Source organism: Ovis aries, chromosome 19, assembly GCF_016772045.2.
Source record: "Ovis aries strain OAR_USU_Benz2616 breed Rambouillet chromosome 19, ARS-UI_Ramb_v3.0, whole genome shotgun sequence".
Classification (NCBI taxonomy): Eukaryota; Metazoa; Chordata; class Mammalia; order Artiodactyla; family Bovidae; genus Ovis; species Ovis aries.
In genome coordinates this window covers 52,700,624-52,724,788 of record NC_056072.1, presented here as the reverse complement: position 1 = coordinate 52,724,788, position 24,165 = coordinate 52,700,624, and the positions used below count along the sequence as shown (strand labels likewise).

The 24,165-nt window shown below is 49.9% G+C and overlaps 2 protein-coding genes across 3 annotated transcripts; both read right to left on the bottom strand.

The window, feature by feature from the left end:
- Positions 1-687: 687 nt before the first annotated feature.
- Positions 688-5,643, bottom strand: LOC101102519 (serine protease 44-like). The gene is made up of 5 exons (XM_042235942.2): positions 5,359-5,643; positions 4,970-5,129; positions 4,116-4,372; positions 3,107-3,264; positions 688-1,579 (listed from the first exon to the last, which is right to left on the bottom strand). Exons 1-5 carry the CDS (start codon positions 5,498-5,500, stop codon positions 1,343-1,345), a joined length of 954 nt encoding a protein of 317 aa, XP_042091876.2. The 5' UTR covers positions 5,501-5,643; the 3' UTR covers positions 688-1,342.
- A 726-nt stretch (positions 5,644-6,369) lies between these two features.
- LOC121817312 (serine protease 44-like) lies at positions 6,370-22,763 on the bottom strand. Of its 2 annotated transcripts, XM_060402932.1 has the most exons (10): positions 22,043-22,763; positions 21,649-21,837; positions 21,228-21,387; positions 20,582-20,844; positions 19,989-20,146; positions 16,249-16,350; positions 15,642-15,736; positions 11,553-11,741; positions 11,043-11,231; positions 7,749-8,616 (listed from the first exon to the last, which is right to left on the bottom strand). In XM_060402932.1, exons 1-7 carry the CDS (start codon positions 22,122-22,124, stop codon positions 15,707-15,709), a joined length of 984 nt encoding a protein of 327 aa, XP_060258915.1. In that variant the 5' UTR covers positions 22,125-22,763; the 3' UTR covers positions 7,749-8,616; positions 11,043-11,231; positions 11,553-11,741; positions 15,642-15,706. The 2 variants fall into 2 exon arrangements, with proteins under 2 accessions (XP_060258914.1, XP_060258915.1); XM_060402931.1 differs by adding an exon at positions 17,018-17,150 and having other exon boundaries at positions 6,370-8,616; positions 12,650-16,350; positions 21,649-22,763.
- Positions 22,764-24,165: the final 1,402 nt, after the last annotated feature.

The following is a 24,165-nucleotide window of genomic DNA, read 5'->3' as shown; positions in this document are numbered from 1 at the left end:
AATCCATCCTAAAGGAAATCAGTCCTGAATACTCATTGGAAGGAGTGATGGTGAAGCTGAAACTCCAATACTTTAGCCACCTGATGCAAAGACCTGACTCAGTTGAAAAGACCCTGATGCTGGGAAAGATTGAAGGAGAGAGGAGAAAGAGATAAGAGGATGAGATGGCTGGATCGCATCACCGACTCAAAGGACATGAGTTTGAGTAAACTCCAGGAGTTGGTGATGGACAGGGAGGCCTGGCGTGCTGTGGTCCTTGGGGTCTCAAAGAGTCAGACACGACTGAATGACTGAACTGAACCGAACTGATGGGAATGCAGACCTTTGGTAATAAAGTGGAGGTGACCAGCAAGCAGAAGCAGGGGAGGAGGAATAATATTACTCATGCCCCTGCCTGAGTAAGTTTTACTCCCACTTCCAGTCTCTCTTGATTCTCTACTCTAAGCTACAAAGGCTATGAAATTAGCGTACAAAGCTCCCCACAGACATGCTGATAACTATAATAGGAGTACAGGGAGCAGGAACCTGCTAGCTAAAACCATTCCTAGACTCATCAGTGAGTAAGTGTGGACTCACCTCCCTGTCTAGAGCTTAATGAGAACCATGAATAGTTTCTTAGCCAAATGAGAAACTAGTTTTCTACAGAGTATGTCATATGCAACCCCACAACTGCAAGGAGAGAAGAGCATCAGAACACAAAAGAATAAACATTTATTCAGCTGACATCAGAAATCTCCATACTCCATAACTGCCTCAACACAACTTGGGGTGAGCTTGCATGTGACCGCTGGAGCACTGAGAAGAAGGTTCCAAGACTGAGTTGCCCCAGGAAGATTTGTGTGGCAAAGAATGGGGACTCGGATGCACACTGGGCAGCAGGGGACCTTCTGCCAACCCAGACAACTGAGTCAGAAGCGAACACGGTGAGGCCTCCTCAGTCTCTCCTAACAATCACCACGCAGACTGGTTTGATAAAGTGTCAGGTCCAATGCTGTTGCACCGTTGATGATGTCTCTTCTTTGTTAGATGATGCCCAGACGTAGATAAAGAATCATGAAGCATCACCTGGCAGGTTGCTGTCCATCCAGCTGGGATGGTTTCACCCACTCCTTCCCGGCAGGCAGAGCACAGCCAAGGAGGAGGCATGATAATGCAGGTGCCTGGAACAGCAGGCTGGGAAACATCCAGGGTTCCTTCCTTGCTACCGCTTTCTGTCATGTGGATCTCCACAGGGTCAGTGGATCCCAAATGGAATTGAGGAAACAGCACTGAGTAGGAGTGGGAGGTCAGAGGCAGAGCTAATGTGAGACTCAGAAACGGGGGGGAACATGGACCAGGGTGATCACAGGGCCACCAGGAGGCCCAGGGGCAACACCAGGGACAGTGACAGGATCAAGAATCCAGCTGAGGCACAGGAGGACACCTTAATGATGTGATCAGTGATCCAGTCCTTGTACGAGCTAACTTCTGTATAAACTATAGGCAATTCACTGCGACCACAGGCAATGCCCCAACTCACAATCCCCACCTGGACCCAGGTATCATTAAATTCACAGACCAGGGGACCCCCAGAATCTCCCTGGAGAAAAAAAAAAAAAAGAAACAAGGATGTAAGGGGATCATCATCAAAAAAGGCTGATTTCTAGCAAGGCACTAGGGATCTTGCTAGTGTCACCAAGGTCCTTCCCCAGGTACCTAGCAGGCCCAGGTTTCCTTGAATGACATTTGAGAGCTGAATATTTTAACATCATCTGAGAAATACTACTGCTTCTCAGATGCTCAGGAACCCACAGGAGCTATAAGGCCAGTAAGCCCTGGACATCAGTCCTGCCAGGATATACTTAAATTCTCCTTCAGTGCCCCTAAGCCTCCCCTGCCCCTGCGCTTCTCCAAGCCTCCCAACACCCAGCAACTAAAGGGGCATCCCCTGGCACTGTGAGTAGCTTCCAGAACCCTTGTCGGGCTCTAAGGCCAGAGTCTATTCCACTGGTCAGTACTGGGCCGTGCCAGCTGTGACATTCTCTCACTATCATTCCAGCATGGGGGGGCCAGAGTCCTTACCTCTGGAGTCACCCGAACTCTCTGCCCGCCCTAAACCCACACATCCAACTACATCGTCTACCAGCAGCCCCTCTCTCCAAACACATCCAGACTTGCTAAACCCCCAGCTGATACACACACTGCACATCCTTCCTCAACCCTGTTCTGGTAGGCCCCTCACCAACCAGCTCATCATAAACTCAGAGTCCTCCTCAAGCTCGCCCTCACCCCAACCTCACATGCAGTCGGTGACTAGAAGTGGTGACACAAACTAACTCCTTTCCCCGCCCCCACCCCCACCCCCAGCGCAGGTCCCGCCTGCGGCTCAGCACCACGGCCCACACAATGAAGAACAAACTCCTGGCCTACAGGCCTGCCTGGACAGGACCGAGAAACACAGCACAGCCTGCAGGCCACACGTTCTGACTCCAGCCCCCTACTCTGGCCATACTGGCCTCCTCACTGCTCCAGACCAGAAACCCATTCCCTAAACATGGCCGGTGCGTCAGACCTTGAGCCGCGGACTCACTGCTCCCTCTCCCAGTGATGTTCTCCTCTTGCCAGGACCCAAACACTCATCCTCTGAGACCGGTCCCCTATCCCCTGCTCAGGAAGCTGCTCAGGGCAGAGGGGAGGCTGTGGGCCCAGGGCTCCTACAGGCACTCCCGGGGGGATCCGGGACTTATGTCTCTGGAGGGCCCACATCTGTATAATAAGATGTATAATGTCTAGGTGGAGGGTTGTGAGCTGGGAGACTGACCTAATGTGGGTGAATGCTCACACTGGCACAGGAAGTGACAACAGAAAGAACTCAGTTACAGAAACTACGTGATTATCATCATCACCCCCAACTTCACCACACCCGGAAGCACCCCCAGGATGGGAGGGCTGCTCCCTATTGGAGGAACAGGCCAGGCCAGCTCATGGGTATCTTGAGGGGTTCTCCCCTGAATCTCCTTAAGTAAAGGCTGAAAGAGGAGGTGGGAAATAACCCAGGCCCTGCTACTGGGGAAGAAGGAAACTGCACAACCTCAGTACAGAGGTGGCAAGGGACCCATCAACTCACCTTGCAGGGGCTTTTAAGATATTCGTGATAGCCACAGATCATCCCTTTTCGAACTAATGTACGACGATATCCTAAATGTGTCTGCAATTTCTCATTACATAATGTGTGGCGAAGAAGGATTTGGTCAGTCTCCTGAAGAATGTCTGGCAGCACTTTGGCTACAGAAAGACAACTCAGAAATAAAACGTTTGCTTGAGTTGACTAGAACGGGGCCCCCAGATCCCATGCTGGGTCTTTTGTGTTTGAGTTTTTGGCTGCACTGTGCAGCATGCAGGATCTTAACTCCCTAACCACAGATCAAACCTGCACCCCCTGGAGTGGGAGCGTGGGGTCTTAACCACTGGACTGCAAGGAAGTCCCACACTCTGGGTCTTGATCAGTGCATTCACACTCCTTTCTTCTAAGAGAAGGAAGGACAGTGGGTTCTGAACCATTTGATACAGAAGGACCTGAGGCCACCTGCTCACACAGGGAGCAGACGAGGTAAGAAGCTAAGCCAAGTCAGAAGGAGGAACGGATCAGGACACAAAGAGACAAGGCTTCTTACAAGGCCTGATACAAAAGCAAGTGTCATCACTCTGAGTATCAGCAATAGCAGTGACAGGTGTCTGTACAGGGCTCGGTCACAGACTCCAGGACAAGGAGTGCCCACGGGTACCAACCCAGCCTCTTCCCAGGGCTGCTCTGGCTAGACCCACATCCCAGGCACAAGAAACTCCCTCCCCACCTGGCAGGTAATTCCAGAGCAGGACAGCTCTGACTGGCAGACAGCTCATCATCCTGGAGCTGAAGTCCACCCTGGAGAGGACCCACCATACCAGGACCCCCACCCCCAGGTCTAACGCAACAGGAGGAATCCCTACTGCGCTGCAGTCACTCCCAGGCAGCCTCAGCTCCACCTCCTCCCTTGCCCACCTGTAGAGAACCAGCCTCCCTGACCCTCCCTTCAGCCGACTGGCCAACCCCAGGGCTCCAGATTTCCCCCTCAGACCCTGCCTGCCAGTCTCACCGTGTTCCTTCAGTTGGCCCCATCCAGTCACCCAGCACCGTGTCCCAGTTTCCGCTTCAAAATTCTTTACAGGGAGACACACCGGCTGGATGGATGCAGAATAATTCACAGAGTGGGCCAGCAGAACAAGAGCTATGTCATTAGTCAAAGTTCTAACATCATAAAAGCTATGGCAAACGATGTCTCGAACTGGAATGACCATTCCCAATTGGGGACGTAACAGTGTGCTTCCCATCCGCACTGTATATTCCTCAAAGCTGTGGAAAGAGAACATGGCCCTCACAGAGATGTTGGAGGGGCTACGCTCCCCCCACCCCACCCCTTCCAGGTTCTTCTCATCCTGATCCCATCTCCTGCAACAGCCATCAGGGCTTTCCAGGTTGCTCAGCAGTAAAGACTCTGCCTGCCGATGCGAGAAACATAAGAGACTCAGATTTGATCCCCAGGTCTGGAAGATCCCCTGGAGGAGAGAGTGGATACCCACTCCAGTATGTTTGCCTGGAGAATCTATGGACACATGAGTCTGATAGGCTACAGTCCATAGGGCCACACAGAGTCGGACACGACTGAAGTGACTTAGCACACATGACAGCCACTGGCCTTTTTCTCCCTCTAAACCACATCCCCTTGCAGAGCCCTAACCACTGGAGTCCGTGGTCTCCAACTGAGGTCCCACAGCCACTGGAGCAGAACGTGGGCTCTTGGTAGAAATGCAAAACTCATGTAGCACTCGCAGTGAACATAAACTAGGGACTGTGGCCTCTTTTTCAGATGAAGAAGAGGAAAGGGGCAGGAATGGCTCCACTTCTTAACAGCCTGAGCAGCAGGCCAAGCCCAGAACAGAAAACACTCACCCAAATATGCAGTGAGCTGCAGTCAGGACCCACCGCGGGGCAATGAGGGAGCCTCCGCACACGTGTACATTGTTGATCTGCAGGCTCACCTGCCAGGGCCACTTTCTGTCTGGGGCTGGCATTCCACCAACTATCCTCATCTTCCGATGGCCACATGTTCCTGGGCTCAGTAAAAAGACGGGCTGGAGATGAAGCTGCTGGCTCCCTTCTAATACCTCCACTGCCTTCCACCGCCACCACCACTGTCTTTGCATCTGCGCCCACCCCCATCACCGCTGAGGGAGAGACAGGTTTCCTCTCAAACCCACCAGGACAGTCACCCAGCCAGGGATGTGCTGCCTCTAGTTCCCAGGCAGGCCTGTAGAGCCCCGTGCAGAAAGAAGCAGTACCTGGTACGAACGACCCTCCAAAGGGAGGCGGGGTCTGCAGAACATCTTCCGCTGGGGGTGTAGGCAGCCCTGGAGCTGTTGGAACCGCCTCAGATTTCAGGGGTCCTGGAGCTGAGGGGGCCTCTGCGTTTGCCCGGCTCATTGCAGAATCCTCCTTGGGTCGGGCACGCTCACCTGAGGGAGGCCAGGGACCAGTGAGAAAAGGAGCGGCCTGGAGTGCGGCCCGTCAGCACCGGCCTCTGCCCGGGGCACCATCCCCAGCTCCCCCTTCCGTCCCCCAGCCCTAGTCCAGCCGTCAGCCCCAGCTGCCACGCATCAGTGCAGCCTAGCCACCTCCAGTCCTTGCCGGCCCTGTCTCACAGAGCTGTGGCCAAAGGAACAAGAGCCAGACCAGAAGGCCGAAGGAGCTGCCGCCGCCGCCACCGCGGGAAACTCCCAGAGACGCCATAGCCACCTCTAGCCGCCTCCGCGCTCTGCGGCGCCCCCTCGTGGGGGCTACGCGCCTGCCCTCCGGTTGGAGGGAACACAGAGCCGGGGCCTGCGGCTCCAACATCTTCACTTTCTGCTTCTTCAGCCGTGCTTCTTCAGTCCAGCCCGGTTGTGGTTTTAAGGCCCTTGAACTCGTAATTAAGTTCTCCACCTTCAAGTAGAGATATCAGGAATTAGATGCCTCAGCGTGATCTAAACACTGGAGACTTAAAAAAAAGAAGAAGAAGAAAAAATGCGATCTGCGCAATGAAACATAAAAGAAAAACAAATGGAAGTATGATAAATAGGAAAACACAGGGCAAAATGGCAGTTTCCAGCCCGAATATAATAGCGTCTGCAAAAAAACGTGAATTAGTTGAACATACCAAACAACAACTTTCAAACTGAAGGAAAAAGCAAGGTCCAGAAGTAGATCACTGAAGACACAAATTTACACGGAGATACAGACACCTGGGAAGTAGAGAGACAGAAAGCAGAATGCCAGGACACACTGGTGCAAAAGAAACCAAAAAACAGCTGGGATGATATGTTAACATTTGTTTATTAAATGAGAGCATAAAGAGAAGACTGTGTAAGGGACAGAGGGAGTCAGATACATAAGATACATAAGGAAACGCCTTTAAAAGGCGAAGCACAGGGGACCAATTGCAGGAAACTGGAAAGTTATAATTTCCTCATGATTTCCCTTTTAAAGAATGGCCATTCACTAGGGTTTTGACTTTGTTTCAGAAATATGGGATTTTTAAAAATTGATTTTAATATTATTGCTATGTGGCTCATGAATGGAATGTGTCTCACACAGATTCCCTGAGATTGTTGATTTTCCATAGGCTCTTTAACAACTTTATTTAACTGCACTGTGTTCAGTTGTGCATCCCACTCCAGTACTCTCGCCTGGAGAATCCCAGGGATGGGGGAGCCTGGTGGGCTGCCGCCCATGGGGTCACACAGAGCTGGACACGACTGAAGTGACTTGGCGGCAGCAGCAGTGTTTAGTTGTGGTACACATGCTCTTCTCAGCTGCAAAAGGTAGACTCTAGTTCCTGACCAGGGATCAAACACGGGGGCCCCCTCCCGCCCCGCCCTCCCTCCCGTCACATTGGGAATGCAGAATCTTAAAATTGGACCACCAGGGAAGTCCCTCTTTAGGCTTTTACTCTTCAAGTTCCCTGAGCATTCAAAAAGAGTAAGTGTTCTCTGTCGGTAGTTGTAAGATTCCTCATAGCACTGTTAGGTCTAGATGATAAATTGTGAGAGGCAACTCCTCTGTGTTTTTGCTTAATTTTACCTACATAACTTATCACCTTCCTGAGAGAAGCATATAAGAAGCTCCAGTTTCCAATGCCTAACACATCACTGTGAAGAAAGCTGAGCGCCAAAGAACTGATGCTTTTGAACTGTGGTGTTGGAGAAGACTCTTGAGAGTCCCTTGGACTGCAAGGACATCCAACCAGTCCATTCTAAAGGAGATCAGTTCTGGGTGTTCATTGGAAGGATTGACGCTAAAGCTGAAACTCCAATACTTTGGGCACCTCATGCGAAGAGTTGGAAAAGACTCTGATGCTGGGAGGGATTGAGGGCAGGAGGAAAAGGGGACGACAGAGGATGAGATGGCTGGATGGCATCACCGACTCGATGGACGTGAGTCTGAGTGAACTCTGGGAGTTGGTGATGGACAGGGAGGCCTGGCGTGCTGCGATTCATGGGGTCGCAAAGAGTCAGACATGACTGAGCGACTGAACTGAACTGAACACATCACACTTCTAACCAAGTACACAGGCTCCTCATCTCCCACTTTCTAGAGAGTAATGGATGCCATGAAAACTCCTCCAGTTAAATGGGAAACTCGTTTCCTAATATGCTATGTGTAACACCACAAACTTCAGGAGAGCACAGCTTCAGAACATACAAGAGACTCTCCAAACATGTATTAGTTTCACACCTGAAATTTCCACTCTCCTGAATGCTGAGTGGTGAGTTCAGAGGCGCCACTGCAGCGCTGGGAAGGTGGTTCCAAGACTGAGTTGACCCATGAGTGTTTGTGCGGCAGAGCCTGCACGCTCACAGAGCGATCTGCACTGGAAGCAGAGGACCTTCTCCCAACCCAGACAACTGAGTCCAATATGGAAATGACAAAGCCTCCTCCCTCCCTCCCGATAATCATCAGGTGGGCTGGTCTGATGAAGTGTCAGGTCTAACACTGCTTCACCGGTGACAATGGAAAAATGTTCTGCAAGACTCGTGCAGCATCCTGAAGCATCACCTGGCAGGTCGCTGTCCATCCAGGTGGGATGGTTTCACCCACTCCTTCCTGGCAAGCAGAGCACGGCCTACAGATAGGCCTCGATGAGGCAGGTTCCTGGAGCACCAGGCAGGTACCATTTCAGTCTTCACTTGCAGCCACTCTGTCCTGTGGATCTCCACAGGATCAGTGGACCCCAAATGGATTTGAGGACAGGGCATTGAGTAGGAGAGGCATCTCAGAGGCAGGGCTAATGTGAGACTCAGAAGCAGGAATGGCAGAGGCCAGGGTGATCACAGGGTTGCCAGGATGCCCAGAGGCAGCAACAGACACAGTAGCAGAATAAGGAATCCAGCGTCCAGACCCGATGCCTGACTCATTCTTTCAGTGATCCAATCCTTGTAGAAACTAACATCTGTGTACACTGCAGGCACTTCTTTCAAACCACAGCGATCACCCCAGCTCACAGTCCCCACCTGGACCCATGATGTCTGAAACTGACAGACCAGGGGACTCCCAGAATCTCCCTGGAGGAAAAGAAAGAAACAAGCAAAAGAATGGAGGAGATAATCATAACAGGTTGGCAACTATGAAAGGACTGGGGAGACAGGCACCAAGGTCCTTCCCCCGGCCCAGGTTTCCTTGAATGACATTTGAGAGCTGAACACTTTACCATCATCTGAGAAATACTATTCCTTCCCAAGTTCTAGGAACGCACAGGAGCTATACGGCCAGTAAGCCCTGGACATTGGTCCTGCAGGGATATACTCAAATTATCATCATAACCCCCACTTTACTGCATGCTGGCAGCACCCCCAGGATGGGAGGGCTGCTCCCTATTGGAGGAACAGGCCAGGCCAGCTCACAGATGTCTTGAGGGGCTCTCTACTGAATCTCCTAAAGCAAAGGCTTTAGGAGAAAAAGAAGGTGGGAGATAACTCAGGCCCTGTTACTAGGGAATGAAGAAACTTTCAGGGGACAACCTCAATACAGAGGTGGCAAGGGACCCATCAAGTCACCCTACAGGGACCTGTGCTCTTTATGTTCTGGGCACAGACCATCCCTTTTTGAACCCGATTGTCTGATTTGTTTGCTGTTTTCTCGACCATCACAGCACATTGCTTTAGGGGAATAATGAGTTGCTCAGCTTCCTGAAGTTAAGGTGATGTTGAACCTGGGTCTACAGAGACAATTCAGGAGTAAGAGAATCTGCATGAGTGGAACACGGCAGGGTCATTCAGATCCCACGGTGGGTCTTGATCGGGGCATTCACATTCCTTCCCTCTTAGAGAAGGAAGGACAGTGGGTTCTGTCCCATTTGACACAGAAGGACCTGAGGCCAACTGCTCACACAGGGAGCAGACGAGGTAAGAAGCTAAGCCAAGTCAGAAGGAGGAACGGATCAGGACACAAAGAGACAAGGCTTCTTACAAGGCCTGATACAAGAGCCAAGTGTCATCACTGTGAGTATCCACAGTAGCAGTGACAGGTGTCTGTACAGGGCAGGGTCATAGACTCCGGGACAGGCAGTGCCCATGGGTACCAACCCAGCCTCCTCCCAGGGCTGCTCTGGCTAGACCCACATCCCAGGCACAAGAAGCTCCCTCCCCACCTGGCAGGTAATTCCAGAGCAGGACAGCTCTGACTGGCAGACAGCTCATCATCCTGGAGCTGAAGTCCGCCCTGGAGAGGACCCACCATACCAGGACCCCTGCCCCCAGGTCTAACGCAACAGGAGGAATCCCTACTGCACTGCAGTCACTCCCAGGCAGCCTCAGCTCCACCTCCTCCCTTGCCCACCTGTAGAGAACCAGCCTCCCTGTCCCTCCCTTCAGCCGACTGGCCTACCCCAGGGCTCCAGACTTCTCCCCTCAGATCCTGCCTGCCAGTCTCACCAAATTCTATAATTCGGCCCCATCCAGTCATCGAGCACTGTGTCCCAGGTCTCACTTCAAAATTCTTTCTAGGGAGACACTGGCTGGATGTATGCAGAATAATTCACAGAGTGGGCCAGCTGAAGAAGGGCAATGTCATTAGTGATAAGGGGCTAATTAAAATCCGTATGCCAAAAAATGTGTTTAACTGGAACGACCACTGTAGTTTGGCAACCCGAAAATAAGTATGTGGTTCCCATCTTCACCGTAAGGTCTTGAGAGCTGTGGGAAGACAATATGCCCTCACAGAGATGCTGGAGGGTCTACTCTCTCCTCCACCCCTTCCAGGTTCTTCCCAGCCTGTTCCCATCTCCTATACCAGCCAACAGCCTTTTTATGTTCTAAACCACATCCTCTCCTGACACCTAACCACTGGAGTCAGCGGTTCTCCAAGTGAGGTCCCAGGACCACCAGAGAAACACCTGGGATCTTGGTAGAAATTCAAGACTCTTGTTTCACTCATAGTGTATATGACCTCCTTTTAAAATTAAGAAAGGAAAGCTCAGGTACAGGCTCAGGCAGGGGGATGTGAACGGCTCTGTTTAATGTAGCCCAAGCAACAGACCAAGCCCATTGGCCCAGATACTCTCCCAGTTACACGGTGAGCTGCCGTCAGCACCCACTGTGGGGTGATGAGGGAACCTCCGCATCTGTGCCAATCTCTGAATTGCAGGCTGACCTGCCAGGGCCACTTTCTTTCTGGGGCTGGCTTTCCACCAACCATCTCCAAAATCCGATGGCCACAGGCTCCTTGGCTCAGTAAAGGGAACTAGAGTGAAGCTGCTGTCTCCATTCCACCTTCTCCATCACCTCCACTTCCTCCACCACCGCCAACACCAACACTGCTTCCAACTCCACCTCTACCACCTGTGCCTCCCAAAGCAGAGCCAGGTTTCCTCTCAAATTATCCAGAATGGTCTAACCCTGCAACCCAACCCACCCCTGCTCCCCGACCCCTGGCCAGGACATGAACCCAGTTGGGCTCCAAGCTCAAGTACAGCCCTGTCCAAAGGCAGTACCTAGAGGAGGCAACCCTTCCAACACAGGGGTCTGGCTGGATCCCACAGTCTCTTTCGCAGTGGGCGTGGGTGGCACAGGAGCAACGGCGGGTACTGGGACCTGCAGGGATTGCAGGTGCCCTGAAGCTGTTGATGCCTCTGGGGTTGCCAGGCTCATTGCACAATCTTCCTTGGGCCTGGCACCCTCACCTGGGAACAGGAGGGTCCAGTGAGAAAAGCAGCTGGCCGCAGCAAGGACCCTCATCACCGGCTTCTTCCCAGAAAACCGTCCCATCTCCAAACCCAAATTCCGAACCCCCACCCCCGAACCCCACCTCCCAGTCCCAGTACCTACCCACGCCCCCTGCAAGCAACCCCCACCCTCAGCACCACGCAAGCAGCCTAGCCCATCCAAGCCCAATCCCTGCCTGCCGTGGTCTCCCTGAGTTGGGGCCAAAGGACCAGGAGCCGGACCAGGAGGTCCAGGGAGCCTCCGCCCCTACGGGTGTCGCTCAGAGAAGCCCTGGGCACCTCTAACAGCCTCCGCGCTCTGCGGCGCCCCCTCGCGGCATCCCCGCATCTGGCTTCCGGTTGCCAGGAACACAGGGCTAGGGCCGGATCCCAAGGCTGCTCCTCCAACATCTTCCTTCTTCCTCAGCCATGCGCTTCAATCTATTCTGGTTGTGTTCTTAAGGCCTTTGACTTAATTAAGTTCTCCACCTTAAAGGAGAGATATTCTGGATTAGATATCTCAGCGTGATCTAAACATGGTAGCCCTTTAAAAAAAGAAAAGAAAGAGACACAGATGCAATCTAATCTCTCCAGTGAAACATAGAAGAAAATCAAAAGAAACAAGGTAAACAGAAAGTGCGGAACAGATGGCAGTTTTGAGCCTGAATATAGTAGCATCTGCAGTAAGGGTGAATGCATTGAACATACCAGACAACATAACTTTCAAGTTGGAGGAAAAGCCAAGGTCCAGAAACAGACTCTCTGAAGAGACAGACTTACACAAAGAGATACACACAGGTGGGAAATAAAGGAATAGAAAGGGAAATGCCAGGTCACACTGGTGCAAAACAAACAAAAGCCAGTATAGCAATATGGTCATTAGATCATAGCGTTTAAAGCAAAAATGATACAAGGGACAAAGGGAGTTATGTACAGTAAGACCAAGACATAAAGGACAGGATACGATGACAGCCTTTAAAATGGAAAGCAAACGGGACCCATTTATGGGAAACAGGGACTTCTTATACACTCCTCTTAGGAAGCTGACAATTTACATAGGCAAAATTAGCAAAAATATAGACTACTTGACTCTCATAACTCATCATCTAGACCTAACAGTGCTATGATGAATTTTACAACTACTGAGAGAGAACACTCTTACTGAACACATAGGGAACTTTCAGAATCAAAGCCCTAAGGAAAATCAATAATCTCAAGGAACCAATGTGATACACATTCTATTCATGAGCCACACATCAATAACATTAAAGCCAACTTTAAAAAATACTCTATTCCTGAAAAAAAGCCAAAACTCTAGATAAAGGTGCACCTTTAAAAATTAGGAAATCACGAGGGAAATTTGACATTTTAGAGATCAGTACCAATGAAAGCATTACCTATGAAATTGTATATGATACAGCCACAGTGAACTTCCAGATGTTCCAGCTGGATTTAGAAAAGGCAGAGGAACCAGAGATCAAATTGCCAATACCTGTTGGGTCATAGAAAAAGCAAGAGAGTTCCAGAAAAACATCTACTTCTGCTTCATTCACTACATTAAAGCCTTTGGCTGTGTAGATCACAACAAACTGTGGAACATTCTTAAAGAGATAGGAATACCAGACCATCTTACCTACTTCTTGAGAAATCTGTACACAGGTCAAGAAGCAACCATTAGAACCCAGACATGGAACAACAAACTGGTTCCAAACTGAGAAAGGAGTACGTCAAGCCTGTATATTGTCACCCTGCTTACTTAACTTATATGCAGAGTACATCATGCAAAATGCCGGGCTGGATGAAGCACAAGCTGGAATCAAGATTGCTGGGAGAAATATCAATAACCTGAGATACGCAGATGATACCACCCTTATGGCAGAAAGTGAAGAAGAATTAAAGAATCTCTTGATGAAAGTGAAAGAGGAGAGTGAAAAAACTGGCTTAAAACTCAACATTCAAAAAACAAATATCATGGCATCCGGTCCCATCACTTCATGGCAAATAGATGGGGAAACAGTGGAAACAGTGATAGACTTTATTTTCTTGGGCTCCAAAATCACTGCAGATGGTGACTGCAGCCATGAAATTAAAAGACACTTACTCCTTGGAAGAAAAGCTATGACCAACCTGGACAGCATATTAAAGAGCAGAGACATATCTTTGCCAACAAAGGTCCATCTAGTCAAAGCTATGGTTTTTCCAGTAGTCATGTATGGATGTGAGAGTTGGACTGTAAAGAAAGCTGAAGAATTGATGCTTTTGAACTGTGGTGTTGGAGAAGACTCTTGAGAGTCCCTTTGAGTGCAAGGAGGTCAAACGAGTCCAACCTAAAGGAAATCAGTCCTGAATATTCATTGTAAGAACTGATGCTGAAGTTGAAACTCCAGAGATCAGTGAGGGCACCCCCTTGAATGCTGGGCTGGGAAGCTACCCGAAGCCAGACAAAATACCTCTTGAGAAGATTCTAATCAGAATGCCTGCAGGCCACAGGGGACCAAGAATAGTGCCTGGTCCATCTGCCAGACTGGAAAAACTCAAGATTCACAGAACATTCCCTAGGGTATTTAGGAAGGTCTTGCCTCAGCAACAGGGAACAGTCTCTACACTGAGAATCACTCCAGGCCTGCTAAAAAAGGTAAAAACAAGACCTGAGGACATCAGTTTCCAAGGAATTTAACTGCACGCCAAAATAAAGCCCAAGAATATTTCTAGGAAAATATCAAACACCATTGTAAAGGTCACAATGTCTGGTATCTAATCACCTAACACCCACATTCAATTAGCCACCTATCATGGGATTAATGAAACAATCATAATTAACCCAGAACTGACACAAATGTTAAATGCACAGGCAAGAACGGTAACACAGCCACTAGAACTGAGTCCTACATAGACAATTAGACTTTAGGTAGACATGCTGAAGACGTAAGAGGACTCCAATCAGACTCTAGGCATGAAAATTTGCATGAAGATGAAAAAGGTACACTGATGATGGGTTTAACACTATAATAAACAATCAGAAGAACTGATTGGGCAACTCAAAGATGGACAATTTAATTAAAAACAATTTCATAATGAAACACTGATACGAGAGCATAAAGTGCATTGTAAGCTGGGGACAAATACACGTGTGACTGAACTTCCAAAGGACAGCAGGCCAGAAGGATCAAAAGTAGTCAAAGAAATAATGCTATATATTTTCCAATCTGGTAAGAACTATAACTTCAGAGATCTTACAATATGCTCCCTGAACACGAAAATAAAAAAGAAACATGAAGACAAGAAGATCAACGTAAGACGTAAGCAAGTTGCTCAAAACAAATGAAAAAGTAAGAGGAAAAAGATAAAAATGACAGGACATAGAAACAGTGAAGTCACCGAAAATGTCGCTGGGCATTGTTGTTTCAGCTCTCATATGGTAAAGGGATGTCCTAATCCTAGACTACTCAGTGCCATATTTTTGCATTTCTGTGCTATTGGCTGGTGGTTTCACTGTTTTAAAAGGCCCTGCCCACACTGTTGCAGTGCTGTCTAGCACTCCTGAGGGCTCCAGCCTGGGATGTGCATTGCAGAAAAAACAGATGCGTCAGGACACCTCCACACACGTATCAACTACACTGCTGTTGGCCACAAGTTCAATGGCACTGAATCAACAGACTGTATTAAATAAAGTGCTTTTAAGCAAAAAGACACATAAAATAAGGTCACATATTTATCACTCAGTGAAAATACTATGATCAGAGGTTCCCAGGAGTCTAATCCTGCATTTGCCTGAGAAGCAACTCTTCAGAGTTGCCTAATTCAGTGCTCAGAGCTGCTTCATAGAACATATCACCACAAAACCTGATGATTTTACCATGAGGGCTTAGGGTGCTTTGTCACACAGCAATAGGTAACTGGGGCACTTACTGAAAGTCAGGTTGTCCTACCTTGGCCTGGCCAAGGGTCCTAGATTAGTCCCCTGGAAACACACTTTGAGACAGATCTGTATGCCAGGGTTTGTTGAGGAGTGCTCTGGGGAGGATTCACACCTGGAAGGGGGCAGGTGAGGCAGAACTGGGCAATAGGAGAAGCTTAGCAGTCATGGGGTTGTAACTGAGGTCTCAGCTGATCTTCAGGAAGCCCTTCCAAGTTGTCCTGAAAGGAGGCAAAGAGGCTGGGCCTTCACATTCCTGCTTGACAGACAGACATTTAACATGGGCTACCTGCTGCAAAAGGGTGTCGTCTTGAGTGAACTGAGTGCGGCGCTCGCCAGTGAGGGAGCTATGACCATATTCACAGATGCTGGAGGACACGTGTGACTTAGCAGAAATGCCACCCTTCACTACTGAGCTCCTGAGTCCTTTGGACATGATCCTAGGATCCTTGTCATTTGGAGACCTTGCTCACCATCTGGTGTGACAGGCTATTTCAGGGTGAATTCACACATTTCCTGGCCCACTTCTGGATATTACTCAAGCCATTTCTCCAAGAAGCCCTGGTTTCTGTGGGTAGAAAATTATTATTTCAAACCACAATTTGGGCATTAGAAACTCACATCAGTATGCCTCACTAATCCTTATGACTGGAAGCCTGCAGCATTTTCTATGGGTTTTGTGTCCTTGTCTTTTCAAGCCCAATATTTTTACTAGAACTCACTTCCTACCTGTCAATCTCCTCCTCTCCCTGTTACCTAGCTCTTTCAGAGGGTGGTTCCATCCACCACCAAGCCCTGACCTAAGGGTCATCCTAATGACCACCTCTTCCCTCCCACCTGAGCCCCACATCTTATTTCTGCTCAGGGCCTAGTTCCTAATCACAACAGAAAGTCCGTGTGTATTTGCCAGAAAGGGCAAACGTGGCTGCCATTACACTGGAGGTTGCCGCTCTCGCTTCTGAGAGGCCATGCCTGATGTTTCTAGGACCTAGAGGCTGATGCTCAACATCTGAGTTACTCGAACTGAAATCCCTTCCCCACCATAGGAAGAACATTCTCCTGTCAGCAAACAAAATGCACCCGAACTGAGGTTGTAGCCTTCCCAGGGCTTGGGACTTCTCCTCCAGCAGGGGCTGGAACATCGGCTTCCCGTGTGGGATTTCCCCTCTTTGACAAGACAACCTGGGAAGGAAAAGGAGGGCAGAGCAATGAGCTGAGAGGCCCTGAGAGAAAGGTCTAAGGTGACAGAGGAGACATCAGTATTCACTTTCCCTTCACTCACTCACTCACTCACCAAACAGTTCCTGAAACTGCTCTATCTGAAACCTGGAGCTAGAAGCGGGAAGACACAGAGCCTCTTAAGCTTGGGCACAAAATGCCACCGAGAGGAAAGCAGAGTAGGGAACCTGCCCAGGGCCACCAGTCAGGGGAGCCCAGGAGAAGCACATTTCACATCCCAGGGTCGTCCACAGGAGACACTCTGGGGAGGACTCAGTGCTCATATTGAGTCTCAGCCAATGTGGAGGCAGAGAACGGGAAATGAGGAGCCGTACTGACATTCTCAGCAGCAGAACATCACTGGACAGAGCAGGGGAGCGTGTTCTGAAAGAGGGCTGCAGGTGAGAATGGCAGGGAACAGCCAGACTCAGGCCTCCGAGTCCACGCGACTTTCATTTCTGTAAATAACAGTACTAGAATGTAACTGTGTGTGCTCAATCATGTCGGACTCTTTGCGACCCCATGGACTGTAGCTGCCAGGCTCCTCTGTCCAGGGGATTTCCCAGGCAAGAATACTGGAGTGGGTTGCCATTTCCTACTCCAGGGGAATCTTCCCAACCCAACATCTAACCTGCGGCTCCTGCACTGGCAGGCAGATTCTTTAGCAATGAGCCACCTGGGAAGCCCATGGTTCCTCTGAGGTCCACTTATATCTGGAAGCTTGAACACAGACCAAGGAAGGATGGGTGGACAGGACACAGAGCCTGGGAAAAGATCAGCAGCCAGTCCAGGTGACCATGGGACCCTAGGCCTGCTGACTGAGAAGCCACACACACACACAGAGCCAGACCCTCCATTCTAACCCCTGAGAACTCAGCTCTTTGGGTCTCCTCCAGGCATGTCCCTTATGAGGCGGCACGAGAGGCGCAAGGCTGTGTGAGCGTGTCACGCCCGCATCTCCGCCCTCCTGCCTCCAGGCTCCCATGCAAACTCACTTCCAACAGCCCTGCTTGGAGCATGCTGACGCCTACAAGAGGAGCACTAATGCCTAAAAGAGGCCCTGGACCCACTGCCTAAGACACCAGCAGACTTCCATCCAGGGACAGGCTCCTCATCTCCCACTTTCTAAACAGTAATGGACACCATGAAAGGTCCCTCAGCTCAATGGGAAACTCTTCTCTACAGCATGTCATATGCAGCCCCACAACCTTCAGCAGAGCAGAGCTTCACAACACGAGAGACTCTCTAAGCATTTATTGAGTTGACATCAGAAATCTCCGTGCTCCTTCATGTCTCAACACAACTTGGGGTGTGCCTGGATGTGGCCACTGGAGCACTGGGAAGGGGGTTCCAAGACTGAGCTGCCCCAGGAAGACTTGTGTGGCAGAGGCTGGACCCTCACAGATGGATTCACGTCGGGAAGCAGGGGACCTCTGGCCAACCCAGATAGCTGAGTCACATGTGGACGTGGTGAGGCCTCGCTGTTTCCCAACAATCACCATGTGCCCTGATATGATAAAGTGTCAGATAATGCTGCTGCCAGGGATGAGGTGAAGACGGTCTCCAAGATGTGGGCAAAGCCTCCTGAAGCATCACCACAGGTCACTGTCCATCCAGCCGGGATGTTTTCACCCACTCCTTCCCGGCTCCAATGTGCGGCCATGGTGCAGCATGAATGAGTAAGGGTCCTGGAGGAGTGGCCTGGGAAACCTCCAGAGTTCACTGCTGCTGCCAACTCTCTGACATGTGGATCTCCACAGGGTCAGTGGATCCCAAATGGGTTTGAGGAAACAGCATGGAGCAGGAGTGGGAGGGAAGGGGCAGTGCGGGCATGAGACTCAGAACCAGGAGGCAGTATGGGCCAGGGTGACCACAGGGTCACCAGGACGCTCAGGGCCAACATCAGACACAACCCATGGCATAAAGAATCCTCCTGAATGCAGAGGCCAGGGTGACCACAGGGTCACCAGGACGCTCAGGGCCAACATCAGACTCAACCCATGGCATAAAGAATCCTCCTGAATCCAGAGGCCAGGGTGATCACAGGGTCACGAGGATGCTCTGGGCCAACACCAGACACACCCGTGGGATAAAGAATCCTCCCAAATCCAGAATAGAAGCCTGACTCAGTATACCATAAACCCAATCCTTGTAGAATCTAACATCTGTGTAAACTACAGGCGCTTCTCTGAAACCACAGTGAACACCCCAGCTCACAATCCCCATCTGGATCCATGTGTCATTAAACTGACAGACCAGGGGACCCCCAGAATCTCCCTGGAGAAAAAAAAGAGACAGACAAACACAGGAATGAATAGGAATCATCAGTGGAATGGGCTGATAGTTCGCAAGGTCCTAGGGAGATAGGCAGTAAGGTCTTTCCTCAGGTACCCACCAGGCCCAGGTTTCTTTGAATGACATTTGAGAGCTGAAAACTTTAATATCATCTGTGAAATACTATTCCTTCCCAGGTGCTCAGGAACCTACAGGAGCTAAAGGCCAGTAAGCCCTTCTCCAAGAGGAAGAGACTGTGAATGCCCTGATCAAGATATGTGCAAATTCTCCTTCAGTGCCCCTAAGCCTCCCCTGCCCCTGCCCCTCAAACCTCCCACCAGCCAGAAACTAAAGGGGCATCCCCTGGCACTGTGAGTAGCTTCTAGAGCCCTTCTCGGGCTCTAAGGTCAGAGTCTATTCCACTGGTCAGTCCTGGGCCTTCCCAGCTGTGACATTCTCTCACTATCATTCCGGCGAGGGGGCGCCAGAGTCCTCACCTCTACCCTGAAATCTCTCCCAGTCCCAGCTCCACACATTCAACTACATCCTCTTCCAGCGGCCCCTCTCTCCAAACACATCCAGACTTGCAAAACCCCCAGCTCACACACACACTGCTTGATGTTCCCCAATACTGTTCTGCTGGCATACAGGCCTCCCTGGACAGGACCGAGAAACACAGCACAGCCTGCAGGCCACACATTCTGACTCCAGCCCCCTACTCTGGCCATACTGGCCTCCTCACTGCTCCAGACCAGAAACCCATTCCCTAAACATGGCCGGTGCGTCAGACCTTGAGCCGCGGACTCACTGCTCCCTCTCCCACAGTGTTCTCCAAACACTCATCCTCTGAGACCAGTCCCCTGTCCCCTGCTCAGGAAGCTGCTCAGGGCAGAGGGGAGGCTGTGGGCCCAGGGCTCCTACAGGCACTCCCGGGGGGATCCGGGACTTATGTCTCTGGAGGGCCCACATCTGTATAATAAGATGCATGATGTCTAGGTGGAGGGTTGTGAGCTGGGAGACTGACCTAATGTGGGTGAATGCTCACACTGGCACAGGAAGTGACGACAGAAAGAACTCAGTTACAGGAACTACGTGATTATCATCATCACCCCCAACTTCACCACACCCGGCAGTACCCCCAGGATGGGAGGGCTGCTCCCTACTGGAGGAACAGGCCAGGCTTGCTAGAGGTGTCTTGAGGGATTCCCCAGAAATCTCCTTAAGTAAAGGCTGAAAGAGGAGGTGGGAAATAACCCAGGCCCTGTCACTGGGAAATGAGGAAACTGCACAGCCTCAATACAGAGGCGGCAAGGGACCCATCAACTCACCTTGCAGGGGCCTCCACTCGTTTCATGATAACCACAGATCATTCCTTTACGAACTACCTTGGGAAATGGATTTTCCTGTTGCTTGATCATCCTATTACATTTCGCGTAGTGAAGAATGACTTGCTCAGTCTCCTGAAGAGTGGGTACACGTGACGGCTCTACAGAGAGGCATTCAGTAATGAGTGGATCTGCATGAGTAGAACATGACAGGGCCCCCCAGATCCCACGGCGGGTCTTGATCAGGGCATTCACAGTCTCTTCCTCTTAGAGAAGGAAGGACAGTGGGTTCTGTCCCATTTGACGCAGAAGGACCTGAGGCCAACTGCTGACGTGGGGAGCAGACAAGGTAAGAAGCAAAGTCAAGTCAGAAGGAGGAACGGATCAGGACACAAAGAGACAAGGCTTCTTACAAGGCCTGATACAAAAGCAAGTGTTGTCGCTCTGAGTCTCCACAGTAGCAGTGACAGGTGTCTGTCTATACAGGGCAGGATCATAGACTCTGGGTCAGGTAGTACCCACAGGTTCCCTACAGCCTGTAGGCCAACCCCAGGGCATCTGACAACCCCTCCTCAGATCCTTCCAGCCAGTCTCACCTAATTGTAAAGTTCGGCCCCATCCAGTTGCCCAGCACATTGTCCCAGCTTTCACTTCAAAATCCTTTCCAGGAAGGCACACTGGCTGAATGTACGCAGAATAATTCACAGAGAAGGCCAGCAGAGCAAGGGCAATGTCATGCCTCATAGTGCGATAACTATAGTACTTATAGCAAATGATGTCTTGGACTGGAATGACCACTGCATTTTGGGAATTCAACTGTAACAATGTGTCTCCTAGGCGCACTGTATATTCCGAATAGCTGTGGGAAGACAACATGCCCCTCACAGACATGCTGGAGGGGCTACACTCCCCTCCATCCCTTCCAGGTTCTTCCCCGCCTGTTCTCATCTCCTACCAGCCATCAGCCTTTTCCTCCCTCTAAACCATATCCCCGCCTCATCCCTAACCACTGGAGTCAGTGATTCTCCGAGTGAGGTCCCAGGACCACAGAACAGCCCCCGGGATCTTGGTAGAAATCCAAGACTCGTGTTTCACTCAGAGTGAATACAAACTCGGGGCTGTGACCTCATTTTAAGGTAAAGAATGGAAAGATCGGGTAGGGGCTCAGGTAGGGGGCAGGCCTGGCTGCTTCCTTGTCAGGCAGCCTGACCTACAGCCCAAGTCCACCGCCCCAAAACTTACCCTCTTACACAGTGAGCTGCCGTCAGTACCCAACGTGGTGCAATGAGGGAGCCTCCGCATCTGTGGACACTGTTGACCTGCACGCTCACCTGCCAGGGCCACTTCCTCTCTGGGGATGGCACTCTACCACCTATCTGCATAATCCGATGGCCACATGTTCCTGGGCTCGGTACAAAGGACTGGAGGTGACGCCGCTGCCTCCCTCCTAATAACCCCACCACGCCCACCACGCCCGCCTCCCCCACCCCCACTACTACCAGCGCCTCCTCTAACGCGACACCACGCCCACCGCGCTTCCGGGCAGAGCCAGGTTTGCTCTCAATTCCGCCAGGACAGCCTGACCCTTCAGCACCCCGTCAGCCAGGCAGGATGCCTCAGGGGATTCCAGGCAGGCCTAAGCCGTCCTGCACAGATGCGGTACCTTGAGGAGGCAGCGGTTCAAAAGCTGGAGTCTGTGCACGTTTCAAAGTCTCTCCCACTGCAGTTGTGGAAGGCGCAGGAGATCCAGTGTGTGCTGAAACAGTCACGGTTGTCGGGTATCCTGAAGTTGAGGGGGCCCCCTGCACTGTGGGGCTCATTGCAGAAGCCTCCTTGGGTCCGTCACCCTCACCTGGGGAAGATGAAAGAAAATGGGAAGAGACGCTGACCAGAATGCACCCTACACACCACTGGGCTCCCGGCATAGCAGCCTGCTCACCCTCGAACCCCACCTCCCATCCCCCACGACCCACTCGCCAAGTCCCATGACCCACCCCCACCCCCAGACGAGGAACCCAAGACCAGTCTCCTCTCATTCCTGCCCGCCCGGGTCTCACTGAGAAGAGGCTGAAAGACAAGGAGCCAGACCAGGAGGCCCAGGGAGCCGCCGCCACAGCGGGGACCACCTGGGGCCGCCATGGGCCCTTCTGCTCGCCTCTGCGCTCTGCAGCGCCCCCTCGCGGAGGCTCTGCGCGTGCCCTCCTGTTGGCAGGATCACATGGCCAGGCCGGGGACAAATCCCAAAGACGCTCCTCCAAGATCTTCCCCTCCGGCTTATTCAACAAAGACCTATTCTAACTCGTGTTCTTAAGACCCCTGAACATATAACTAAGTCCTTCGCCTTAGAGATAGTCTGGATTCTATCCCTTAGCGTGATATAACCACAGGAGCCCTTTAAAAAAGAAAGAAAATAATTCAAACTAGGCTTTCATTAATATTTCACCTCACATCTCTAATTATCAGACTGTATCCTGACTAATACAATAAACATAATCTGAGATTTAGTTCTTATTCTCAAAAAAAAAAAAAAGAAAAGAAAAGCAATCTGCCCAATGAATGATTTAAAGATTTTTTTAAAAAGAAGAAGAAAGTACGGTAAACAGAAAATACAGGGGAAAACAGCAGTTTTGAGTCTGCATATAGCAGCATCTGCAATACATGTGAATGAGGAAACCATATCAAACAACAAAAGGACTTTCATATTGGAGGAAAACGCAAGGTCCAGAAATAGACTCTCTGAAGAGACCAATTTATACAAAGAGATACAGACACATGGAAAATAAAGGAATAGAAAGGGAAATGCCAGCTCACACTGGTGCAAAAAAAAAAAAGCTAGGAGTAACAATTTGGTTATTAGATGAAGCATTTCAGGCAAAGGTTGTATAAGGGACAACAGGAATTACAGTAAGAACAAGACATGAAGAAGGGGGTGCAACAACAAGCCTTTAAAAGGTAAAGCAAATGAGACCAACTTATGGGAACTGGGGCTTCTTATATACTACTCTTGGGAAGCTGACAACTTACATAGGCAAAATTAAGCAAATATATAGACTATTTGACTCTCACAACCCATCACCTAGACCTAACTGCACTATGATGAATTTTACAACTACCAACAAAGAACACTCACTCTTATTGAACACATAGAGAACTTTCAGAATCAAGGCCCTCAAGAAAATCAATAATCTCAAGGAACCAATGTGTTGATTCTGTTCATGAGCATCAATAACATGAAAATCAACTTAAAAAAAAAAAAATCTTCCTGAAAGAAAGCCAAAACTCTAGATAATGATCCTCTTTTAAAAATTAGGAAATTATTTTTTTTTTAATTAGGAAATCATCGCTTCTCGGCCTTTTGGCTAAGATCAAGTGTAGTAAAATTAGGAAATCATGGGGGAAATTTGACATTTTGGGGATCAATACCAAGGAAAGCATTACCTATGAAATTGCATGTGATACAGCCATAGTAGTCCCAGAAAGGAATTTATACCCATGACTATATCAGAAAACAAAGACAACGGATAACAAATGAGCTAACTCAACTAAAAATGGGGGAAAAACCATAGAGTAAGCTCAATGAGAAAGTCTGGGAGAAAGGAGGAAATAATGAAAAACAGGAACAGGAAAAAAAATAAAATAGAGGAAAATTAAAGAGAGGATTGACACAATCTGAACTCTGTTCTTTGAAAAGCTTAATAAGAGACAACGTTTTAGAAAACAAGAGAAAAAACATATTACAAAATGAAAAAAGGGAAGCAACTTAAGCATATGTTTAATCCTTAAAGAATACTACTAAATGCCTCTGTGAATTCTCCTATGCCCAAGAGAGACCAATAGGCATTGCCCTTCCTGCCTCAAAAAGCCAAAAAATGACAAAAATATGAGACAACACTTTTCAAGACACTGGACATCAGGCCACAAAGGACAGACTGCTGATTGAGTGAGTAAGCCTACTACCCTCTGCTGACTGCCTGAGGCAGGACTGCAGGCAGACAGTGGGGAGAGTTTCAAAGGAATTTAACTGCACCCCAAAATAAAGCCCAGGAATACTTTGGGGAAATATGAAAATATGAGACACCAGGTAGAGGTCACAATGTCTGGTATCTAATCACCTAATACTCACCACTCAAAGAACGAGAAAATACAGCCCATCAAGGCAACAGTTAATCAATCACAACCA